This window comes from Aotus nancymaae, unplaced genomic scaffold (assembly GCF_030222135.1).
Source record: "Aotus nancymaae isolate 86718 unplaced genomic scaffold, 86718_ANA_hifiasm-v0.15.2.pri h1tg000018l, whole genome shotgun sequence".
Taxonomy (NCBI): Eukaryota; Metazoa; Chordata; class Mammalia; order Primates; family Aotidae; genus Aotus; species Aotus nancymaae.
Genome location: NW_026988430.1, coordinates 2,253,546 through 2,275,253, shown reverse-complemented (window position 1 = coordinate 2,275,253; position 21,708 = coordinate 2,253,546). Strand labels below are relative to the sequence as shown.

Here is a 21,708-nt window from a genome sequence, read left to right as displayed (position 1 = left end):
CCTGTGAGGTAGACATAAGGGATTTATACCTTCCGTTCTCCAGGTAGAACCATGGGTTTAGGTTCACCTGAAATAAATTGACAGCCAATAGGCATGATGGATCGAGCACTCTTACCTTTTTCTTTATTTCTTCTAAAAAAATGGGATACTTGTGTGGAACAGGCACGTTTGTTGCATAGGTATACATGTGCCATGGCAGTTTCCTGCACCTGTTGGCCTGTGCCCTAAGTTCCGTCCCCAACCCCCCAACCCCCCAACCCCCAACAGGCCCTGGTATGTGCTGTTCCCCTATCTTTGTCCATATGTTCTCAGTGTTCAACTCCCACTTATGAGTGAGAACATGTGGGGTGTGGTTTTCTGTTCCTGTGTTAGTTTGCTGAGGATGATGGTTTCCAGCTTCATCCATGTCACCACAAAGGACATGACCTCATTTCTTTATATGGCTGCATAATATTCCACGGTGTATATGTACCATATTTTCTTTATCCAGCCTATCATTGATGGGCATTTGGGTTGGTTCCATGTCTTTGCTACTGTAAATAGTGCTGCAATAAATGTATGTGTGCATGTGTTTTTATAGTAGAATGATTTATATTCCTTTGGGTGTATACTCAGTAATGGGATTGCTGGGTCAAATGGTATTTCTGGTTCTAGATCCTTAAGGAATCGCCACACTGTCTTCCACAATGGTTGAACTAATTTACACTCCCACCAACAGTGTAAAAGTGTCCCTATTTTCCCACAGCCTCTCCAGCATCTATTGTTTCCTGACTTTTTAATCATCGCCATTCTAACTGGTGTGAGACGGCATCTCATTGTAGTTTTGATTTGCATTTCTCTAATGAAAATTAGATGATGTTGAGCTTTTCTTCATATGTTTGTTGGCTGCATAAATGTCTTCTTTTGAGAAGTGTTTGTTCATACCTTTTGCCCACTTTTTGATTGGGTTGTTTTCTTCTTGTAAACATGTTTATTTTTTTTCTTCTTTTTTTATTTTTTTCTTCTTGTAAACATGTCTTGTACCCATGTTGTCAGATGAGTAGATTGCAAAAATTTTCTCCCATTCTGTAGGTTGCCTGTTCACTCTGATGGTAGTTTCTTTTGCTGTGTAGGAGCTGATAGGGCACTCTCTGAGGGGTTTCGTGGCCTGAACCACTGACATCTTGTGGCTGTGGATCTGTGAGCGCATACTTCAACCCCCTGAGTCTCCTTTTACTCAAACTGCTTCCAGAGCTGCTGAGTGGCTCAAATTGGCTCCCTGATGCGAATGCACTCTGAGATGTAAACATGTACAAAGGTGACATGTCTTCTGGCTTGCTGGCTCTGCTCCTGAGCCAGAGCCAATGATAATGCTTCAGGCCCAACAACTGGCCTTCCCTTTATCCACCCCTGTTAGCAACCTTCTAGGGGTCCTAGTCAGTCTGCACATTGGCACACCTAAGGCAAGGATAAAGCGTGGCCATAACAAGGCAAAATAAATATTTATTAGAAATCAGAACACCATTTCTTCAATGGCACAAAAATGTTCTTACTCTTTTTATGATTTCTTTCTTGAACACAGAGTTTCACACACACACAACACTAAGAACAAGTCATTAAATTAGAATTTACAAGGATCCAGCACATTCAAGGAGAATGGGGTGACAATTCTTTGTGAGGAACCAAGATCACAGTAAAAAGTATGTAAATCAATGCAGAAGTCAAGTACGGTTTACAGGCCCAGACGATGGCCCATCTACCCCGGCCCTGCCCAGAGCGAAAGGACACAGGTCACCTGGCCTTGAGGAAGGAAAGGAACGTCAGTAACACGGGGCTCTCTCAGGCAGGAGCCTTCTAGGAGCTGAATCACAATGCAATCTCCGGCAGCTTCTCCCACGTCCCCGGAAGGAAGGCTAAGCACCTTGAATTCCAAACAGATACATCACATAATGTCTAGAATAAGGAAATTTTCCTGAGGAAATGTTTAGCTAACAGGGCATTTGCAGCCAAAGGCACTATCTGAGCCTGAGAGAACCTATCCCTGGAAAATGCCTTTCCCTGAAATTACTGAAATGTCAATCACGGAGATTTTCAGATGTCCTGATGGACCCATGGTTCAGTGGGTGTGTCTGTGGGTGTGTGTGGGGGGGGTGTGTGGGTGTGTATGCATGGGTGTGTTTGGGGGTGTATGCATGGGTGTGTTTGGGGGTGTGTGGGGGGTGTGCATGGGTGTGTTTGGGGGCATCAGGGGGTGTGTGTGGGGTGTATGGGTGTGGGTGTGGGGCTGTGCGTGGGTGTGTTTGGGGGCATGGGGGGTGTGTGGGTGGCTGTATGGGTGTGGGCGTGTGTGGGGGTGGGGTGATGGGTGTGTATGTGTGTGTGGATGTGCAGTGTGTGTGGTTTTGTGCACCCCTATGGGCATACTGGAATTTTCAACCAGTCATGGGGAGCACAGGGACAATGTGGACTGCCAAATGAGACATCTGAGAAAATAGTCCTGCCCCCCAACATATGCCAACCACAAAGAAGGACTCAACATTATGGAATAATGGTGCTTTTTAAAAATAAATAAATAATGGCTCAGGCAGGCATCTGTGGTCCGAGAATCAGGACACTCCGGCTTCCACAGCGCTGACAGGACTTCCTGCCTGACTCTGCACAGGTACATGTTCCTCTCGGAGTGTGAGTCTCCGGGAGTGAAGTGAAGGAAGTGGTCCTTCTGACGCTGATGCTTCTTGACTCATTGCTTCCCTTTGCCTTGGTGAACCTTCCTAGGCTCAGACCTTTTGGATGAAAGCCTTTTGGGGTGGACACTGTTGGGAAGAGTCTCCAGTACTGAAAGTGGTCTTGTGGCCGGGCGTGTGGCTCACACATGTAATCCCAGCACTTTGGGAGGCTGAGGCGGATGGATTACCTGAGGTCAGGAGTTCAGGACAAGCCTAGCCAACCTAGTGAAACCCTGTCTCTACTAAAAAATATAAAAATTAGCCGGGCATGGTGGCCGGCACCTGTAATCCCAGCTACTTGGGAGGCTGAGACAGGAGAATTGCTTGAACCCGGAGGGGTGGAGGTTACAGTGAGCTGAGAACACGCCGCTGCACTCCAGCCTGGGTTACAAGAGCGAAACTCTGTCAAAAAAAAAAAAAGAAAGGAAGGAAGAAAGAATGAAAGAAAGAGAAGGAAGGAAGGAGGGAAGGAGGGAGGGAAGGAAGGAGGGAGGGAGGGAAGGAGGGAAGGAGGGAGAGAGGGAGAGAGGGAGGGAAGGAAGGAGGGAAGGAAGGGAGAAAAGAAAAAAGAAAAGAAAATGGTCTCACCAACAGGTTCCATCCAGACCCACAGAGAGCAGCGCTCCATCACGTGAGATGACAAAGATCCCTGTGGCTCTCCATTTCTCACTTGGACAAAAGCTGGCAGGTTAGGCAAATAGAAATCAATCATTGGCTTTATCCATTAGTATCTGAGTCAAAGTGATTCTGGATATGGCTTTATCCATAAACAGATAACCTTATCCATTAGTGGGTATGGCTTTATCCATTAACATCTGAGTAAAGCAGTTCTGGGATTCCCAGCTCCGTGGTGTAGAACCTGGCACCATGGATCCAAACCACTTCCTTTCAAACAAGAGGTCTGTTCAGGCTTAACACAGGTAGCTGGCTCCACATGTGGAATGCTGATCCGTAGACTCTCCAGGCTAAAGGGACCTTAAACTTCATCCAATTACCGTTTTCCACAACATGCCTCATTAAGTGCTCAACCAGCTTTCGCTTAAACACCTCCAATATCTGGACCAGTTGCTGGATTGGATTGAGCCGAAGTCTTCCTCAGTTGACTAGTTCTGCCCATTCTAGAATGCATCTGCTCCTTCTGCCCCAGGACAGGCCCCCTCCAATCTTCTCTTCTCCAGGGGCCCATGCCCAGCCCCGTTCCCCCTCAGAGCCTGGTGTGACCGCTGAGGCTCAGAGCACACGGTTCCTCCCTAGGTCAGCTGGGAGGGCAGGGGCTGCTGGGGTTGTGACGCCTCTCATACCCCAGACCACCTCTCCCCAACCGGCCCCATCAGGGACACGGAGGCCGATTCTCCACCTGCTCAGCTAGTCTGGCACACGGAGTGGCCCAGAGCAGAGAAACTGGTCCCAAGTGCACTGCCAGGCCTGGACGCCTCAATCTGCCTCAAACCAGATTAACTCGTCAATTGCCATGTCATCCAAAGGCCAAATTTCTATTTCTGCCATTTAAGATTAAAACTTACATTACTATTTTTGTAATTTTTACATGAATCCTTTCACCAGATAATGGGGGCAGAGGAGATTTTCTAGCGGTTTAGGCCCCAGCCACCCAGAAAACCCTTCCGTCTCCACTTCCCCTCTGCCCCCAGCCTGACTCCGTGTCATTTCCAAGGGAGGACATTAGAGGATGAGGACCTAAAAATAAGCCCAAAGTCTTGGCAAATGTTTCTCTTTCACAAGCTTCCCCTTCAGCGTCAAAATTCACAGTTAAAAAAAAAAAAAAAAAATTCATACCAAAGCAGTTGAGGCATTTTGTTAAATTCCCCCAGAGACGTACTGAGGTATGCTGACTGCTGAGCTCTAATATGGTAGAGACAGAGCAGCTGCTATTTCTGCTTCTGCAGAAGCCAGGATCCCAGTGTGGAGGCGTGCGCTGCTGCAAGGCCGGGACGAGGAAAAGAGCCAGGCCCTTTCACCCAGATCGCTGCGGCCCAGCAGGACCTGCCCCGAGCGTCTCATGCAGACTTTTGTGTGTGTGAAGAAAAGCTTTTTGTCTTGCTCTGCCAACCCTGAGGCCAAATATATAATACTTACATCCAGCCGCAAAGGCCCTAATCTGTTTCCACTTTTAAAATCAATACTTCATTGTAGTTCATTCTTAACTGAAATGTCTTTTCCATACTGAAAATAAAAACCCTGTGTTAATTACGCTACTAAAAACATCTCTCCGTTTGAGACAGTTTGATCCTTGGGGTTTCAGGGGATGCTCACTCCAAGGATGGTTTCCTTCTCCCTGAAGAGTTCCTAAATGTCATTTCCAAAGCTCACTCCCCTCCTCTCCCAGGATATCCAGCTTACCTCCATCCCTTGCACATTCTGGGATGGGATCAAGGGTCTCCCACAAATTCAGGCAACCCCGTGAAATGGTAGAATGTGTGGACTGGGGCCAGGGCTGACGAGGGGAAAACCTCCTCTCCCCGCTCCTCAAGGCCCCTTCCCCGCCACCCACCTCTCCCAGCCAAGCTGACCTGCAATTGGTAAAACCAGAGGCTTCACCCAGGACTTTAGGGGTGTCCGAGGCTCCAGACTGTGGCTGGCTGTGGGTTTACACAAGCTCTTTGCCAAATAACAAAATCTAGGATGTTTCCCACTCAGACAAACCGCCTACTGCCCCTCAGTCCAGACACCCACTCAGCATGAGGGTGTGTTCTGCGTCTAGGCCAGCAGAGCCAGCCTCCACCACTCCTCAAAGCCCTCAGCACAGTCCATGATTCTGCCTGCAGCACCAGACAGCCCACGTGCACACCAGCTCTGGGTTACACTTCTACACCGACGTTTCTGGGAATTCTTCTATTTCTTCAAATGCATTGAGAGTGGTTTTGCTGTTGTTCCTGGAAGACTCTTGGATTTTGCTGAAATCTGCTTTTGAATAAAGATATATTTTAGAGGCCAGACGCGGTGGCTCATGCCTGTAATCCCTGCACTTTGGGAGACCAAGGTGGGCGGATCACCTGAGGTCAAGAGTTCAAGACCAGCCCGAACAACATGGTGAAACCTCATCTCTACTAAAAATACAAAAAACAATTAGCTAGGGGTGGTGGCTCACACCTGTAGCCCAGCTTCTCAAGGAGGCTGAGGCAGGAGAATCCCTTGAACCCAGGAGGCGGAGGTTGCAGTGAGCCAAGACTGCACCACTGCACTTCAGCCAGGGTGACAGACAGAGACTCCATCTTAAACAAGCAACAACATACGTGTGTGTTTTAGAAATACATCACTCTGCCTGATGTGTTTCTATGGCTTAAGGCTATACCATTTTAAAAGTTGTTCCAACTCGGGTTCTAAAAGTCAGAGCTGGAAGAGACCTAAGAAGCACTTCCCTTCAACCCTCCCATTTGACAGATGGGGAAATCAGGCGCCTTAGACTTGATCTGCCCCAGGTCACATGGTCTCAGACAGGAGCGGACGCCGTGTCACCTCACGGCAACAGTACCTGTTCGCCTCCCAGGCCCCGGGTCTTCGTTAAGGAAGGAGACGTGTGTTTTCCATTCAGTCCACTTCACCTCATTGATCCTGCAAGTGCGGTCATCACTCTTACTATTTCGCCATTGCCTCACTGGATGCAAACAAACAGCCCTGCGCTTGGGGCGTCCCGGTGTCTACACAGCTCCCCTTCTGTCTGTCCTAGAGATCAGGAGCACCCCTGCCCCGAGCGGTCACACCAGCGTTGTTAGAGTTTCAACTCTATCCCCATCTCCATTTCCCCAGGCCTCAAAGACTCAGTTCTCCTTCCACTGTATAGAACTCGGAAAGCCTGCAAGTTACTCAGACGGGTGTAAAGGGTACAACTTCAGACTGTGCAGCTGTGCCTGATGGGTGACAGCCCATGGGGAAGTGGGGACAGACAGAGGGAGGGCCCGGGCCATGAGGGTGTGAAGATTAAACTCCAAGTGTCACGAGGGTTGAGGAGGTACTAGGAGCATGTGATTAGGGCCCGTGACCAATGAGAGAGGGTAGCATCTGAGGTGCAGAACGGAACGGCAGGCACTGATTTGACCTTAATTCACGTTTAGAGAACATCTCTAGAGCGAGCGTGGCAACGTCAGAAATACTTGTTAGGGTAACGACTGAGTCAGAAATGCTGCTGTCCAGGGGCTGGGATTTCAGCAGAGAAGTGGGTTAAGGTTTGGTCATACTCAAAAAAGGTGGTCTGTAGGCTCGGGAAGCTGGATCAGGGAAGGAGGACGTGGGCTTATCAGAAAAGGTGGTCATGGGGCCGGGTGTGGTGGTTCACACCTGAAATCCCAGCACTTTGGGAGGCCGAGGGGGGTGGATCACTTGAGGCCAGGAGTTCTAGACCAGCTTGGCCAACATGAGGAAACCCCCATCTCTACGAAAAATACAAAAATTAGCCAGGCGTGGTGGCACGTGCCTGTAATCCCAGCCACTTGGGCGGCTGAGGCAGGAGAATCGCTTGAACCTGGTAGACTGCAGTGAGCAGAGGTCACACCACTGCACTCCAGCCTGGGAGACAGAGTGAAACTTTGTTTAAAAGAAAAAGAAAAGGTGGTCATGAGACATGTAAGGACTTTTTTAAAAAATCAAAAAAGATCTGTCAAAGAAGCCGTGTCACCTTCTGTCTGCCAGGGGCAAATGTGCCTCATGTCCTCCGGGATCACAGGAACTCACACAGGGTACACAGCAGGAAAAGGAGTGCCAAGCGGGCAGATCTCCCCTACACCAGATAGTGAATGGACAGAGACCCTGGAGGCACCTCCAGAAAAGCAGAGAGGGGACCCTCTGCTGCCAGTCTCCTTCCCTTCCTTTCTGGAGCTCGGGAACCCCCATCCCAGGCCCTGCAACCCCATAAACAAATTCCTTCCTCCAAGAGGCCCCGGGACAGAAGGTAGCTGTGGTTATGGTGAGCAAGCTGACCTGTCCCTCTCTACCCACCCCAAAGCCCACCACCCCAGGGCCCTCTGTTACCGCAAACACAGTCGGAAATCTTCCTCGGCCACTTTACACATCTCCCCCATCCGGAATCTGCTCCTCAGCCATTCTGGTAACATTTTCTCAAACTCCAAGATGGTCCTGGCTCTCTGGGGACATAAGCAAGCCTACGGAGTATGCAGGCACACTCACAACTGCTCACAAGAGCACACACACAGCCAGGGCACACACACACAACCGCACAAAACAGCATACACACCACCAGGGTGCCCACTCTACAGAGTATGCAGGCACACTCACAACTGCTCACAAGAGCACACACACAGCCAGGGCACACACTCACAACCGCACACAACAGCACACACACCACCGGGGTGCCCACTCTACAGAGTATGCAGGCACACTCACAACCACACACAAGAGCACACACGCCGCCAGGGCGCCCACTTTACAGAGTATGCAGGCACACTCACAACCGCTCACAAGAGCACACACGCCGCCAGGGCGCCCACTTTACAGAGTATGCAGGCACACTCACAACCGCTCACAAGAGCACACACGCCGCCAGGGCACCCACTTCACCCGTGCCCCATGCTTAATGCATAGATCCCAAGGGTTTGGCTCATCTACAGATTCAAAGACAAAAAAGCAGGCCAGGCGTGGTAGTTCACACCCGTAATCCCAGCACTTTGGGAGGCTGAGGCGGGCAGATCACCTGAGGTCAGGAGTTAGAGACCAGCCTGGCCAGCATGGCAAAACCCTGTCTCTACTAAAAACACAAAAATTAGCCAGGCATGGTGTTGGGTGTAATCACAACTACTTGGGAGGCTGAGGCAGGAAAATCACTTGAACCCTGTGAGGCAGGGGCAGAGGTTGCAGTGAGCTGAGGTTCTGCCATTGCGCTCCAGCCCGGGCGCCAGATATAAATAATATTTCCAAAAGCAGGAGCTTCCTATCGGAAAGTGCTGGATCCTGGAATCCCACGGTAGGGGACGGTTCAAATACCATTTAGTCCCACCCCCTTCCAAGCTTTGAATCCCCTCTGCATTGTCCTAGACACTGTACTCCTTGTTTTCCCAGTCTCTCTTCAACAATATCAACAATCCAATTAAGAGGTCCTTAATAGGCAGGCGAGGTGGCTCATGCCTGTAATCCCAGCACTTTGAGGCAGAGGCGGACGGACCACCTGAGCTCAGGAGTTCAAGACCAGTCTAGAAACATGGTGAAACCCCATCTCTACCAAAAATACAAAAATGAACCAGGCGTGGTGGCACATGCCTGTAGTCCCAGCTACTTGGGAGGCTGAGGTGGGAGAATCGCTTGAGCCTGGGAGGCGGAGGTTGCAGTGAGCTGAGATCGCACCACTGCTCTCCAGCCTGGGTGACAGGGCGAGACCCTGTCTCAAAAAAAAAAAAAAAAAAAAAAAAAAGGAGGGCCTTAATAATGAGAAATGGGTTACACAAAAGCTTTTCTCCCTGCAGTGCCCCATGTACACCTGCCTCCCGGGACCACGGAAGGGGTCTGCTCCCTCTTCCACAGGCTGCTCTGCAGATATCTGAAGGAACTCTCACCTTTTTCAAACCTAGTTCCAACAACCGTTTCTTTTTTTTTTTTTTCCCCTTTTGAGACAGAGTTTTTGCTCTGTCATTCAGGCTGGAGTGCAATGGCACGATCTCGACTCATTGCAACCTCCACCCCTTGGGTTCAAGCAATTCTCCTGCCTCAAACTCTAGGGTAGCTGGGATTACAAGCCCACACTACCACACCTGGCTAGTTTTTGTATTTTTAGTAGAGATGAGGTTTCACCATGTTGGCCAAGGTGGTCTCAAACTCTTGACCTCAGGTGATCCACCTGCCTCAGCCTTCCAAAGTGCTGGTATTACAGGGGTCAGCCACCATACCCGGCTGCCAACAACCATTTCTTAAGACAGTCTCCAGTCCTCTCCCAAACCTGGTTACCACCTCTGGACCCATCCTATGTACTGGTTTCCTCAGCACGTAAAAAGTGTTAAGGCCAGGATGAAATAGAGCAGAACTGTCACCTCCATTGTCCTGGACGCCATACATGTAACCTAAGGTCATACTTCAACATCCACACATCACACAGTCAACCCTGAAGAGAGCACCCTTATAAGCCTGAGTTTTTCTACACATGCTGTTGCACAGCCACACCTCCTAGACCCTACACTCAAAGAACATAGGCTAAAGCTTCCTCAAACCTGAACAAACACTGCGGAGCTTATGCAGATTCTCAGACCCCATCCCAGATCTGAGAACAAACCATAGTAGAGGATCACTGCTGGATGGATGGATGGATGGATGGATGGATGGATAGATGGATAGATGATGACTGGATGGATGGATGGATGGATAGATGGATGGATGATTAGATGGATGGATGATTGGATGGATGGATGGATGGATGGATGTTTGGATGAATGGATGATTGGATGGATGGATGGATGGATGATTGGATGGATGGATAGATGGATGGATGATTGGATGGATGGATAGATGGATGGATGATTGGATGGATGGATGATTGGATGGATGGATGGATGGATGATTGGATGGATGGATAGATGGATGGATGATTAGATGGATGGATGATTGGATGGATGGATGGATGATTGGATGAATGGATGATTGAATGGATGGATGATTGGATGGATGGATAGATGGATGAATGGATAGATGGATGGATGATTAGATGGGTGGATGATTGGATGGATGGATGATTGGATGGATGGATGGATGGATGGATGGATGGATGGATGGATAGATGGATGGATGATTAGATGGATAGATGATTGGATGGATGGATGGATGGGTGGATGGATGGATGGATGATTAGATGGGTGGACAGATGGATGGATGATTAGATGGATAGATGATTGGATGGATGGATGGATGGATGGATGATGACTGAATGGATGAATGGATGATTGAATGGATGGATGGATGGATGGATGGATTAGATGGGTGGATGGATGGATGGATGGATGATTGGATGAATGGATGATTGGATGGATGGATGGATGATTGGATGGATGGATGGATGATTAGATGGGTAGATGGATGGATGGATGGATGATTAGATGGGTGGATAGATGGATGTATGAGTAGATGGATGGATGATTGGATGGATGGATGGATGGATAGATGATGATTGAATGGATGGATAGATGGATGAATGGATGGATGATTAGATGGGTGCTGATGGTAGTCAATGACCATGTGCTGAACTGAGTCCCGGGGAGGCCCCCACACTGGGGTCTCTGCCTAGACTCACCTGCAGGCGCCAGATGCGCTCGCTCTCCTTGGAGACATTCTCCACGGTCTCTCCCATCAAGGCAATGAGCATGTTGAGGAGCAGAACGAAAGTGAGGATGACGTAGGTGATGAGCAGGAACAGAAAGAGAATGGGATACTTGGAGTTCTGCTGGATGTTCAGGTCACCCAGGCCTATGGTGAGCTTGAAGAGTTCCAGCACTGCATCGCTGAAGCTGCCATAGGAGCTGCAGTCCTTGTTGTCTTTGGGACACTTCTCGATCAGTGAGGCCAGGGCTAGGGGAACATAACAGAGTGCTCTCCTCAGCTCTCCGTCTGGCAAATTACAAGCTTGCATGTATTTGCCCACACAACAAGCCTGCTGCCTCCTTCCCTCTGGCCATTAATCATCTCCAGCTTCACATCCTCCCAAAGTCTCATCAGGCTGGTGCATCTGCCCTGGCCTCCTGCAGAAAGTCCTCTGCCTAACAAAGCCCAGAGTCTTCTCTCCTTCCTCTAACCCCTAGTCTGCCCTTGATCACTTGCAGCTTTGCAGAGCTGCTAATTATAATCCATGTGTGTGTCCCTGGATTCCCAGCTTGTCTTTGAGCTCCTGACTTCCTCTAGTCTGGGTCACCTCCCTCAAAGCTGTAAGATCCTGAGTCTCCTCCTAATGCTCTGTTATGAGCTCCTCATGAGCAGGACTAGGCTCACATTTCCCTTCTTTCCAACACACCACAGTAGAGGTTCACTGCTGAATGGATGGATAGATTGATGGATGGATGGATGATTAGATAGATAGATGGATGGATGGATGGATGGATGATTAGATGGATGGATGGACGATTAGATGGATGGATGGATGATTAGATGGATGGATGGATATTAGATAGATGGATGGATGAATGGATGATTAGATGAATGGATGGATAGATGATTAGATGGATGGATGGATGAATGGATGGATGATTAGATGGATGGATGGTTAATTATATGGATGGATGGATAGATGATTAGATGGATGAATGGATGGATGGATGAATGATTAGATGGATGGATGATTAGATGGATGGATGGGTGGGTGGATGGATGGATGATTAGATGGATGAATGGGTGGGTGGATGGATGATTAGATGGATGGATGGATGATTAGATGGATGGATAGATGGATGGATGATTAGATAGACAGATGGATGAATGGATGGATGATTAGGTGGATGGATGGATGGATGGATGGATGAATGGATGGATGGACAATTGGATGGATGGATGGATGGATGATTAGGTGAATGGATGGTTAATTAGATGGATGCATGGATGGATGATTAGATGGATGAATGGATGGATGGACAGATGAGTAAATTAAATGAGTAAGTAAATAGATGGATGAATAAACAAGCAGGTGAGGGAGCAAATAAATAAGCAAATCGTGACCCAGAAAAGGTACCAGACAGATGGAAACAGCTGCCTAATTTCAAATGTCAATGGTCACTGAAGAAAAAAAAAGCAACTGGTATGTCGGGGAAAACTATACCTCTATGCAGAGGTTAGAAATACAACCAGATTGTGATGTTCCCTCTGTTGTAAATGGAAAGATTTTAAGAGGGGGCTCCTTCCTGGTCCCAGCAGACCAGAGGCTCTCACAGTTGTCTAAAGCAAACTGTGAGAGTAACACAATGTGAAAGCCAAAGGAAGTTATCTCCGTGCATTCCTTTGCTCCTGTTTTGCAAAGACCATCAGTCGAGTTTCTGTGGACTTTAGTTTCCCCATCTGTGAAATGAGGTTGAAAACACTTGCAGAACCTCTTAGGTCATGAGCAATGGATGGGAAAGCAGGAAGTATATACCACTTGGCAAAGTTGGATTACGAGTGGCTGGCCTGGTCTGAACCCTGGAGTCTCTACGCTTCAGGTACCTGATGATCAGGGTGATGACCCCCTTGATCAAGTTGTTGAGATGGATAATTAGATGGATGGATGGAAGGATGGATGGATGGATGGATGGATGATTAGATGGATGGATGGATGAATGAATGATTAGATGCATGGATAATTAGATGGATGGATGGATGAATGGATGATTAGATGGATGGATGGATGGATAATTAGATGGATGGATGGATGGATGAATGGATGATTAGATGGATGGATGGATGGATGATTGGATGGATGGATGATTAGATGGATGGATGGATGATTAGATGGATGGATGGATGATTAGATGGATGGATGAATGAATGATTAGATGGATGGATAATTAGATGGATGGATGGATGAATGGATGATTAGATAGACGGATGGATGATTAGATGGATGGATACATGGATGGATGATTAGGTGGATGGATGGATGAATGGATTCTTGGAAAATTCTTGGAAAATGGCAAGCATGGAAAGTGCCCCACTGATAGCTGATGTAAGTGCTGCCGAGGCCACCATGCACTTTGTCATTTTGACATCTGAATAAAGTGTTTACGAATGTGGGAGTTACTACTATTTACAAATCAATTACCTACTCCAAATCCAAGCAAAAAAACAATATATACGAACAAGAACTTCAGAACATCATGCAAAATGACCTACAAAGAAAGAAACAGAATTCCAGCGTAAGGTGCAAGCACATATTCACCGTACCTTGATCTTCCTGTTTTCCACCCTCTCCCAGCCCCCACTCTAACCGTCCCTTCATGTGGGCCACTCTCCCCTCCCCCAGCCAAATCTTCCTGTTGCTCCAAGGCTCAGCCCCAGGTTCTCTTCTCCCTGTCATCTGCCCTGTACCTTTCACCACAGGTTCTCACATCTGGAATCCTTACACTTCCTGGGGGCAGTGGCATGCTGGAGCCAGCTCAGAACAGCTCACAAGAGCCGATAGTTAAATTTTCCTGAAGCCTGTGAGCTGGTTTTTAAACACAGCCATTACTCGGAACTAAATCAAACTTTCAGTTCGAAGATGAGTAAGTTCTAGGGATTTAATGTACAGCACGATGACTATAGTCAGCAACACTGTGCTGTGTGCTGGAAATCTGCTAAGAGAATAGATCATAAATGTTCTCAAGGCACACAAAGAAATAGCAACTATGTAAGGTGATAGGTGTGTTAACTAATTGAAATTGGAAATCATTTCACAATATATACCTATATCAAATCCTTGCATTGCAAAAAAAAAATTAAACCGTATAAACTTACAATTAAATAAGTTACATTTTTTAAAAAAGACAGGCCAGGCACAGTGGCTCAATCCTTAGGACAGTGATTGAGAAAGTGTTAATCCAGATCACATTTTTAAATCTGTTCTGTCTGCAGCCTTTACACTGTGTACAGCACACACATATCAATAAAATATTCTTCCAGCGTTTGCAAAGAAGTTGCTCACATCATTGATAAACAAGTAAAGTTCGCCATAAATCTTAACTGTTTCACTTTAATCACTGCTTATAAAGAAGAACAGCAACCAACATTCATGTCTGAACAGCGCTCTTCTGTCAATTGCAACTAAAGGTTGATGACAAAAACTAGAATCCAATAAAAAGCAACAAATAAGCCAGGTGCAGTGGCTCACGCCTGTAATCCCAGCACTTTGGGAGGCCAAGGCAGGCAGATCACCTGAAGTTAGGAGTTCAAGGCCACCAACGTGGTGAAACCCCATCTCTACTAAAAATACAAAAATTAGCCAGGCGTGGTGGCGCACGCCTATAATTTCAGCTACTCAGGAGGCTGAGGCGGGAGAATCACTTGAATCTGGGAGGAGGAGGTTGCACTGAGCTGAGACTGGGCCACCGCACTCCAGCCTGGGGAACAGAGCAAGACTCAGTCTCAAAAAAAAAAAAAAGCAACAAATTATTCTAAGACTCAACTGGCTACGTGGAATTTACAATAAACTGTATTGTATATTTTCATTATTTGCAAATTGCATGATACACATCCTTTAATAGTAAAATGTATGATAAGTGTATGTGTATACATACACACACCTATATATACATATTCCACCTACACACACACACACACGCGCACACACACACACACAGAGTGGTTGTTAAATGTTTACCAGCACGCCACTGCCCGGGGGTGAGAACATTCCTCCACAAAGCATCCCCTCCCCAGTGCTCCACAAGCCCGAGGGATTTAAGGTCTGGACGCCTAAAGCCTGTCTAAAAGCAAAGGGAGACCACGGCATTCGGGAAAAAGAGCAGTGGCCGCCCCTCGGTCAGCCCCTCTGCCTCTGCAGATCCCAGTGTCCCCATCTGAAAAGTGGCCATCCTCTGAGGGCCCTCCCGCTGGCGCGGCTCCCAACGCACCTTCTGGATCATGACGCTGTACATGCCCATGGACTGGAATCCCCGCGTGTAGTAGAGCATATTTGCCCAGCCCAGGGCCATGGCCAGCACGAGGCAGGCGAGGTACTCTTTGTAGGCAAACAAGTACAAGAAGACAGACAGTATCACAAGCACAGCTTGGATAAAACTGTTCAGGAGACACAGGAGACACCAGCCTTACTTACTACTTCTCAGCATCAGGACAAAGACATGCAAATCCCCAAACCTCCCCTACACCTCCCGAACAGTCATCCCGGTGACGGGCACTGAAGAGACGGGTATCAGGCTGCCCCAGATCCATGCAGCCACCGTAGAATTCAGCCTGTAGAAGCATCACCAAAGGCCAGTCACAGCTGACCGGGACTTAAAAAAAAAAAAACAAATCCACAGGGCTGCAGAAGGTTCTAGGGTACAGCCCAGGAGGTCATGTATTTTTTAAGTTACCCACATGGACCGGGTGTAGTGGCTCACGCCTGTAATCCCAACACTTTGGAAAGCCGAGGTGGGAGGAGTGCTTCAGGCCTTGTCTCTACAAATAAAAAATATGTAGAAAAATAATCTAAGTCACCCACAGAATTTCTGATTCCCACATTGATTTGAGAATTTCTAGAGTAGACCAAAGATGTGGCACTGCATTTTTAACCAAAATGACAAAAACTGCCAACATCTATACTTATAAGCCAATCACAACAAAAGTCCCCCAAACCCTACTTTTTAAATCTTTCTGTGTGCTTGGGAGATTGAGTCTCACTCTGTTGCCCAGGCTGGGGTGCAGTGGCATAATCTCTGCTCACTGCAACGTCTGCCTCCCGGATTCAAGCAATTCTCTTGCCTCAGTCTCCTGAGTAGCTGGAATTACAGGCGTGCAGCACCACGTCCAGCTAGTTTTTGTATTTTAGTAGTGACGGGGTTTCATCATGTTGGCTAGGCTAGTCTCGAACTTCTGACCTCAGGTGACCCACCTGTCTCGGCCTCCCAAAGTGCTGGGATTACAGGCATGAGCCACTGCTCCCGGCCTCAAATCTCTTTAAAGTATGATACATGATAAGTGAAATAAGCTAATCCTAAAAAAAAAACAAGTACTATATGACTCCACATATGAGGTACCTAAAATAGTCCAATTCACAGGGAAAGAAGGAAGAATGGTGATTCTGGGGGTGGGGGGGGCAGGAAGGAGAGGAGTAGGGGCTGTTGATTAATAGGTGTGGAGTTTCAGTTTTGCAGGACGAAAAGAGTTCTCGACACTGACGGCCCAACAATGTACTTCACAGTATTGATTTGCACGCTTAAACAATGGTTATGATGGTAACTTTATGTTATGTGTATTTCACCACAATTAATTTTTTTTTTTTTTTGAGATGGAGTCTCCCTCTATCACCCAGGCTGGAGTGCAGTGGCATGATCTCAGCTCACTGCAACCTCTGCCTCCAGGGTTCAAGCGATTCTCCCGCCTCAGCCTCCCAAGTAGCTGTGCATGCCACTACACACAGCTTTTTTGGAGAGAGACATATTTTTTGTAGAGAGACAAGGTTTTGCCAGGCTGGTCTCGAACTCCTGACCTCAGGCTTCCCAAAGTGCCAGGATTATAGGTGTGAGTCATTGTGCCCGGCCCACAATTAAAATGTTTTTAAGTACAATATATCCCAAACATACAAAATCAAAATCTACTACACAGCCCACACACTATCCGTGATGCAGACATCTAGATACAAACATTGTCTTACTTATAACATTAGGCAGTTTCCAAAGTTATAACATAGTTAACCAAAGTGACGACACAGGCAAGGTTGTAAGAAAAACCATCTGATTGATCAACTGCTTTTCAGAATGAAATGAAGAAGAATGTCAACTCCTTCCTCTACACTAACAAAACAAGAAGCAGAAGAGGCCGAGCGCGGTGGCTCATGCCTGTCATCCCAGCACTTTGGGAGGCCAAGGCGGGCGGATCGCTTGAGGTCAGGAGTTCGAGACCAGCCTGGTCAACATGGTGAAACCTCGTCTCTATCAAAAATACAAAAATTAGTCAGGGGTGGTAGCGGGCACCTGTAATCCCAGCTACTCAGGAGGCTGAGGCAGGAGAATTGCTTGAACCAGGGAGGCAGACGTTGCAGTGAGCCAGGATTGCGCCACTGCACTCCAGCCTGGGCGACAGAGCGACACTCTGTCTCAAAAAAAAAGAAAAAAAAAGTGAAGAGCAAAATAATGCCTTGGCGCTTTTTGTCTGCACTAACTAAAACCAGCGTCTGTGTACATGGATCTTGTCTGGAATCATAATAGTTCCTCCCACGTGGTTTGCATTGTGGGGCAGTACTGGCTGATCCATTTCCTGCAGGATCTGGGGCCCCACCTGCCCTCAGGGATAAAGAACTCAATTTACGCCTCTGGAAAGCTGGTACCTACTTAATAGAACACCTAGGTATTTGGAAACACTCAAGGTCCTATAGATCCAGCTTCCCAAATGCTCAGAAGAGAGACTTGAGTAGGGTCTAAAGAGCTTTTGAGCTCAATTTTCTTCATTCCAAGCTGCAGAATCTGTTCCGTTCCACAGCAGCAATGCTAAATCAACTTCTGTTCATTCAGAGGCAGAGGTCACACACGCCCGTGATGTCAGCTACATGTGAGCTCATGCAGAGGCTGCTGAGCTGGGCTCTCTGCCGAGGGCCCTGCGGTCATCAACCCGGCACTAGCTTGGAGTGAACACGATCAATGGGCTGGGGCTTTGTGTGACTCTGAGTGACTCACCTCCCTGCCGTGGGAGCTTTGATGGTGTCTACAGACGAGATCAATAATTTCTCAGGTACCTTCCAGTCCTGATCTGCCCAGGTCTCAAACAGCAACTTCTAGGCCCCCGTAACTAGGGGGTTTAGGGCCCCATTCGACTGGAACATCCCTTTGTCAAAACCTAAACAGGACGCTAAGCCTGCTCCTGCCTTCCCCATGCTGCCTTCTGCCAGGAGCTCTGTGACAGGTGGAGTCGGCCATTGCCACCAGCAGATGGTGGGCACTGCCCTGAAGTTTTCTTTCTTTTTTTTTTTTTTTTGAGACGGAGTCTCGCTCTTGTCGCACAGGCTGGAGTGCAGTGGTGCAATCTCAGCTCACTGCAACCTCCGCCTCCTGGGTTCAAATGATTCTTCCCGCCCCAGCCGCCCGAGTAGCTGGGACTACAGGCATGTGCCACCACGTCCAGCTAATTTTTGTATTTTTAGTAGAGACGGGGTTTCACCACGTTGGCCAGGCTCGTCTCAAACTCCTGACCTCAGGTGATGCGCCCGCCTCAGCCTCCCAGAGTATTGGGATTACAGGTGTGAGCCCCCGCGCCTGGCTGCCCTGAAGTTTTCTGATCCTCTCCACTGGCATCCATGTGTCTCCTGCTAGGAGGGAGAGGAGATCCCTGGTGTGTCCCTGTGGCAGAGTGCCTGGGATGGCTGTTCAAGGGGAACGCAGCGGCCATCACACAGGACGTCAGCCCCGCCTGTGAAGTGGTAACTAAGGGGCCAGACCTACTTACAAGACAAAGTGAAACCAGGCATCTGAGAGGATGGACTGCAGATCCGAGGGTCTCAGCAGGAAGATGGCAATACCCTAAGGCCAGGAAGGAGAGAAAAACTGCACCCTCTTCATGGCCCTCGCTGGGGGAGCTGAGCGGGAGGTGCTTCCCCAGGACCGAGACTCAGTGAGGGTTGAATGTGCAAAGGCCCGGCTCGAGCCCTGGTGATGGATATAAAAGGGGGCCTGTGCCTGAGGGGGCGTAGGCAGCTCCACGGTGAAGGTGGGCGCGCCCTCAAATCTCACCTCCCTCACTCCTTACCCCATTCTCACCCCAGAACCTGCAAAGCAGTACAATGTACAGCTACCTTCCATTCCCCAAATCCAGCCTCCGAGCCTTTGCTCATGCTGTTCCCCACACCCGCCCCGTAGTGACCTTGTCCCCATGGTCCTCATGCCCAATCCTACTCCACCAGAATAAGTGTCATGTCTGCCTTCAAGCATCTCTGCCATCCCTTGGCCCCAGATAAAAGTCACCTCCCTTCCTCTGAACACTGATCTGAACCCAGATTAGGGTCTTGTTTTGTCTACTGTCAAGTCTTAATATTTGTACCCATACTATATCCCCCACCAGGCTGTGAACTCAAAGATGGTAAACTCGTCCCATCCCTATCACCTCCTCCAGGGTCACGCATAAATAGAAGGTGTTCAGATTATATGTGTTGATTCATTGAATGGATGGATGGATGGACAGATGGACGGACGGATGGATGGACAAACGGACGGATGGATGAATGGATGGATGGAGGGAGGGATGGATGGACAGATGGATGGACAGACAGACAAATGGATGGATGGATGAATTGATGGATGGAGGGATGGATGGACAGATGGATGGATGGACGGACAAATGGATGGATGGATGAATGGATGGATGGATGGAGGGAGGGATGGATGGACACATGGATGGACGGACAGACAAATGGATGGATGGATGAATGGATGGATGGAGGGAGGGAGGGATGGATGGAGAGATGGAAAGATGGTTGGATGAAGGATAGAAGGATGGTTGGTAAGGATGAGTGGGCATGTGAACAGATGAATGAGTGGCTGGGTCCATGAAAGAGGGCAGGTGATCGGATGGGTGATGGGGGTGGGAGAGGAAGATGGACACTGAGGGGCTGGGAGGGTAGATAAATGGTGGATAGTTGGACAGATGGATAGAGAAGTAGATGGATGAAGTAGGGATGATAGGCCAGACTTATTCATTTGTTCCTACAACTCAGAGAGCTAAGGCTTGGGAAGGAAATGCCTCCCCAAAGCTCCCCAGCTGTAATGGCAGAGCAGACAGGGATGAAGGCCAGGCCCACTGCCACCTGCCTGCCTTAAGGGATGGTACAGAAGGGTCAAGTGGCCACTCACCTCTTTCACAGAGATGCACGTGGCCCAGATGAGCACAAACATCCTCCCCAAGAGCTGCAGCCACCCCATCTTGTGGGTCAGGGCCAAGGGGTGCGGGAGGGCCTGGGAGGAAGGAGGAGGGGTTGTCAGAATAGGGAGGAAGAAGAGCTGAGCTGGCCCCAACACTAGAGCAGCCAAAACATGGGAAAAACACTCAAGCCAGGTCAGAGGCCAGCGTGAAATCCCATCTCTGTACAGGTCGAGAGAAGGAAGAACCGCTCCCTGACCCCCACCCTCCCCACCCTTGATGGAAGCCCAGATCTCTACGACAAGGAGTATCATCCAATCCGTGCTAAGCACTCTCACGCTCTACTGCAACAGCCTTTCCAGAACCCTCTGTATCCAGACACTCAACATGGCCTCACAGCACAGTTCAATAAAGCTGAGGCTCCGTGACCCACGTGACGGATGGGAAACCGAGGCCCAGCAGGCAGGGAGCGCTTAGCACCCTCCCATTTCCTGCAGCCCTCATAGCAGAAACACCCGACCAGTTCTATATTTACACAGAGACCCTGGGCAGGGCCTGAGTCTGATTTCTCCAACTTTCCCCAACATGGGTCTACCTGGGACTCAGCACCTGGGCCTTAGCCCAGCCAAGCACTGGAGACAAACTCAGTTCCCTAGAAAGTGTGAAGGACGACTGGGGCCCACCCAAATCCCCTGGCCTCCCTGGGGCTCAGTCTCCCCATCTGCACGTGGGGCAGCTCCAGCTCTGACCGCCCCCTCTTCCCCCTGCAAGGGGCCCACGTACCTCCTCCTCCCGGGGGCGGTAGTATGAGACGAGGGTCAGGGTGATGTTGTAGAAGAAGTAAAAGCAGAAGGACAGAAAGAACATGTACTTGGCAAACTTCTTCCACTTCATTCGCAGCAGCGTGTGCAGCGGCTCCAGAGTCAGCATCTCGTGCCGGTTCTGGGGGGGAAGGCCAGCAGTCACACGGAGGCGAGGGAGGAGGGGGACCGAGTTCAAACGGCCCGTGGGAGCTCCGAGTCAGTGCCGCCCTGGCGGAAGGGGTCATCATTACGCCCAGTGGACTGGTTTGGCCGCAAATGCTGGGAGGGTGATGCCAGCTCCTGAGGCTCCTCCCCAGGGTGCTCGGGCAGCAAAGGCCACCAGAGCCGGAGTTCCAGCAGGAGGACCCGAAGCACAGCAGAAAGTGAAGGCTAGAAGTGGGCAGGAGGTGGTGACAGCAGTTCCAGCCCCAATTTGCTCCTCCTTTGCTGTGTGACCTCAGGACAGCCTGACCCTCTCTAGGCCTCAGACTCCTCACCTATACAACTGCGAACAATCCCTGCCCTGCCAGCCAGGCTGCTGTGAGGCTCTGGGAAGACCCAACGCCAGGAGACTCTGGGAAGCACGACTCTTGGTAAAATACGAAGGAGGAAGGCCCAGCCTGCTGCCCCGCTTCCCCTAAGAGCTGAACACGCTTCACCTGTTAGAGTGGACAGGTGCTCCTGTTCACAGGAGGAGGACAGTGTCCAAGGCCTGGTCTCACCAGACCCAGGGGATTCCCATCCCATCGGTCAGG

General features: G+C 49.1%; 3 protein-coding genes across 5 annotated transcripts in view; 1 reads left to right on the top strand and 2 right to left on the bottom strand.

The window, feature by feature from the left end:
* ASPA (aspartoacylase) overlaps window positions 1–1,209 on the top strand; it is a 32,744-nt gene extending 31,535 nt beyond the window's left edge. Inside the window, exon 6 of the mRNA XM_064378087.1 lies at window positions 1,113–1,209. Coding sequence (XP_064234157.1) covers window positions 1,113–1,151 — 39 coding nt within the window. The 3' untranslated portion in view covers window positions 1,152–1,209. The remainder of the gene's footprint in view (window positions 1–1,112) is intronic.
* The window catches only part of SPATA22 (spermatogenesis associated 22), a 67,543-nt gene extending 62,074 nt beyond the window's left edge, over window positions 1–5,469 (bottom strand). For both annotated transcript variants that reach the window (XM_064378016.1, XM_064378017.1), the window contains exon 1: window positions 5,064–5,469. The gene's annotated coding sequence lies outside the window, so the exon portion shown is untranslated. The remainder of the gene's footprint in view (window positions 1–5,063) is intronic.
* A 54-nt stretch (window positions 5,470–5,523) lies between these two features.
* Window positions 5,524–21,708, bottom strand: part of TRPV3 (transient receptor potential cation channel subfamily V member 3) — a 44,015-nt gene continuing 27,830 nt past the window's right edge. The window contains exons 9-17 of one of the 2 annotated variants that reach the window (XM_064378015.1): window positions 20,934–21,092; window positions 20,144–20,245; window positions 18,744–18,817; window positions 15,218–15,383; window positions 13,432–13,498; window positions 10,945–11,219; window positions 7,689–7,801; window positions 6,196–6,275; window positions 5,524–5,627 (exon numbers count right to left, since the gene is read on the bottom strand). In XM_064378015.1, coding sequence (XP_064234085.1) covers window positions 5,530–5,627; window positions 6,196–6,275; window positions 7,689–7,801; window positions 10,945–11,219; window positions 13,432–13,498; window positions 15,218–15,383; window positions 18,744–18,817; window positions 20,144–20,245; window positions 20,934–21,092 — 1,134 coding nt within the window. In that variant the 3' untranslated portion in view covers window positions 5,524–5,529. The remainder of the gene's footprint in view (window positions 5,628–6,195; window positions 6,276–7,688; window positions 7,802–10,944; window positions 11,220–13,431; window positions 13,499–15,217; window positions 15,384–18,743; window positions 18,818–20,143; window positions 20,246–20,933; window positions 21,093–21,708) is intronic. The other variant, XM_064378014.1, reaches the window with a different exon arrangement.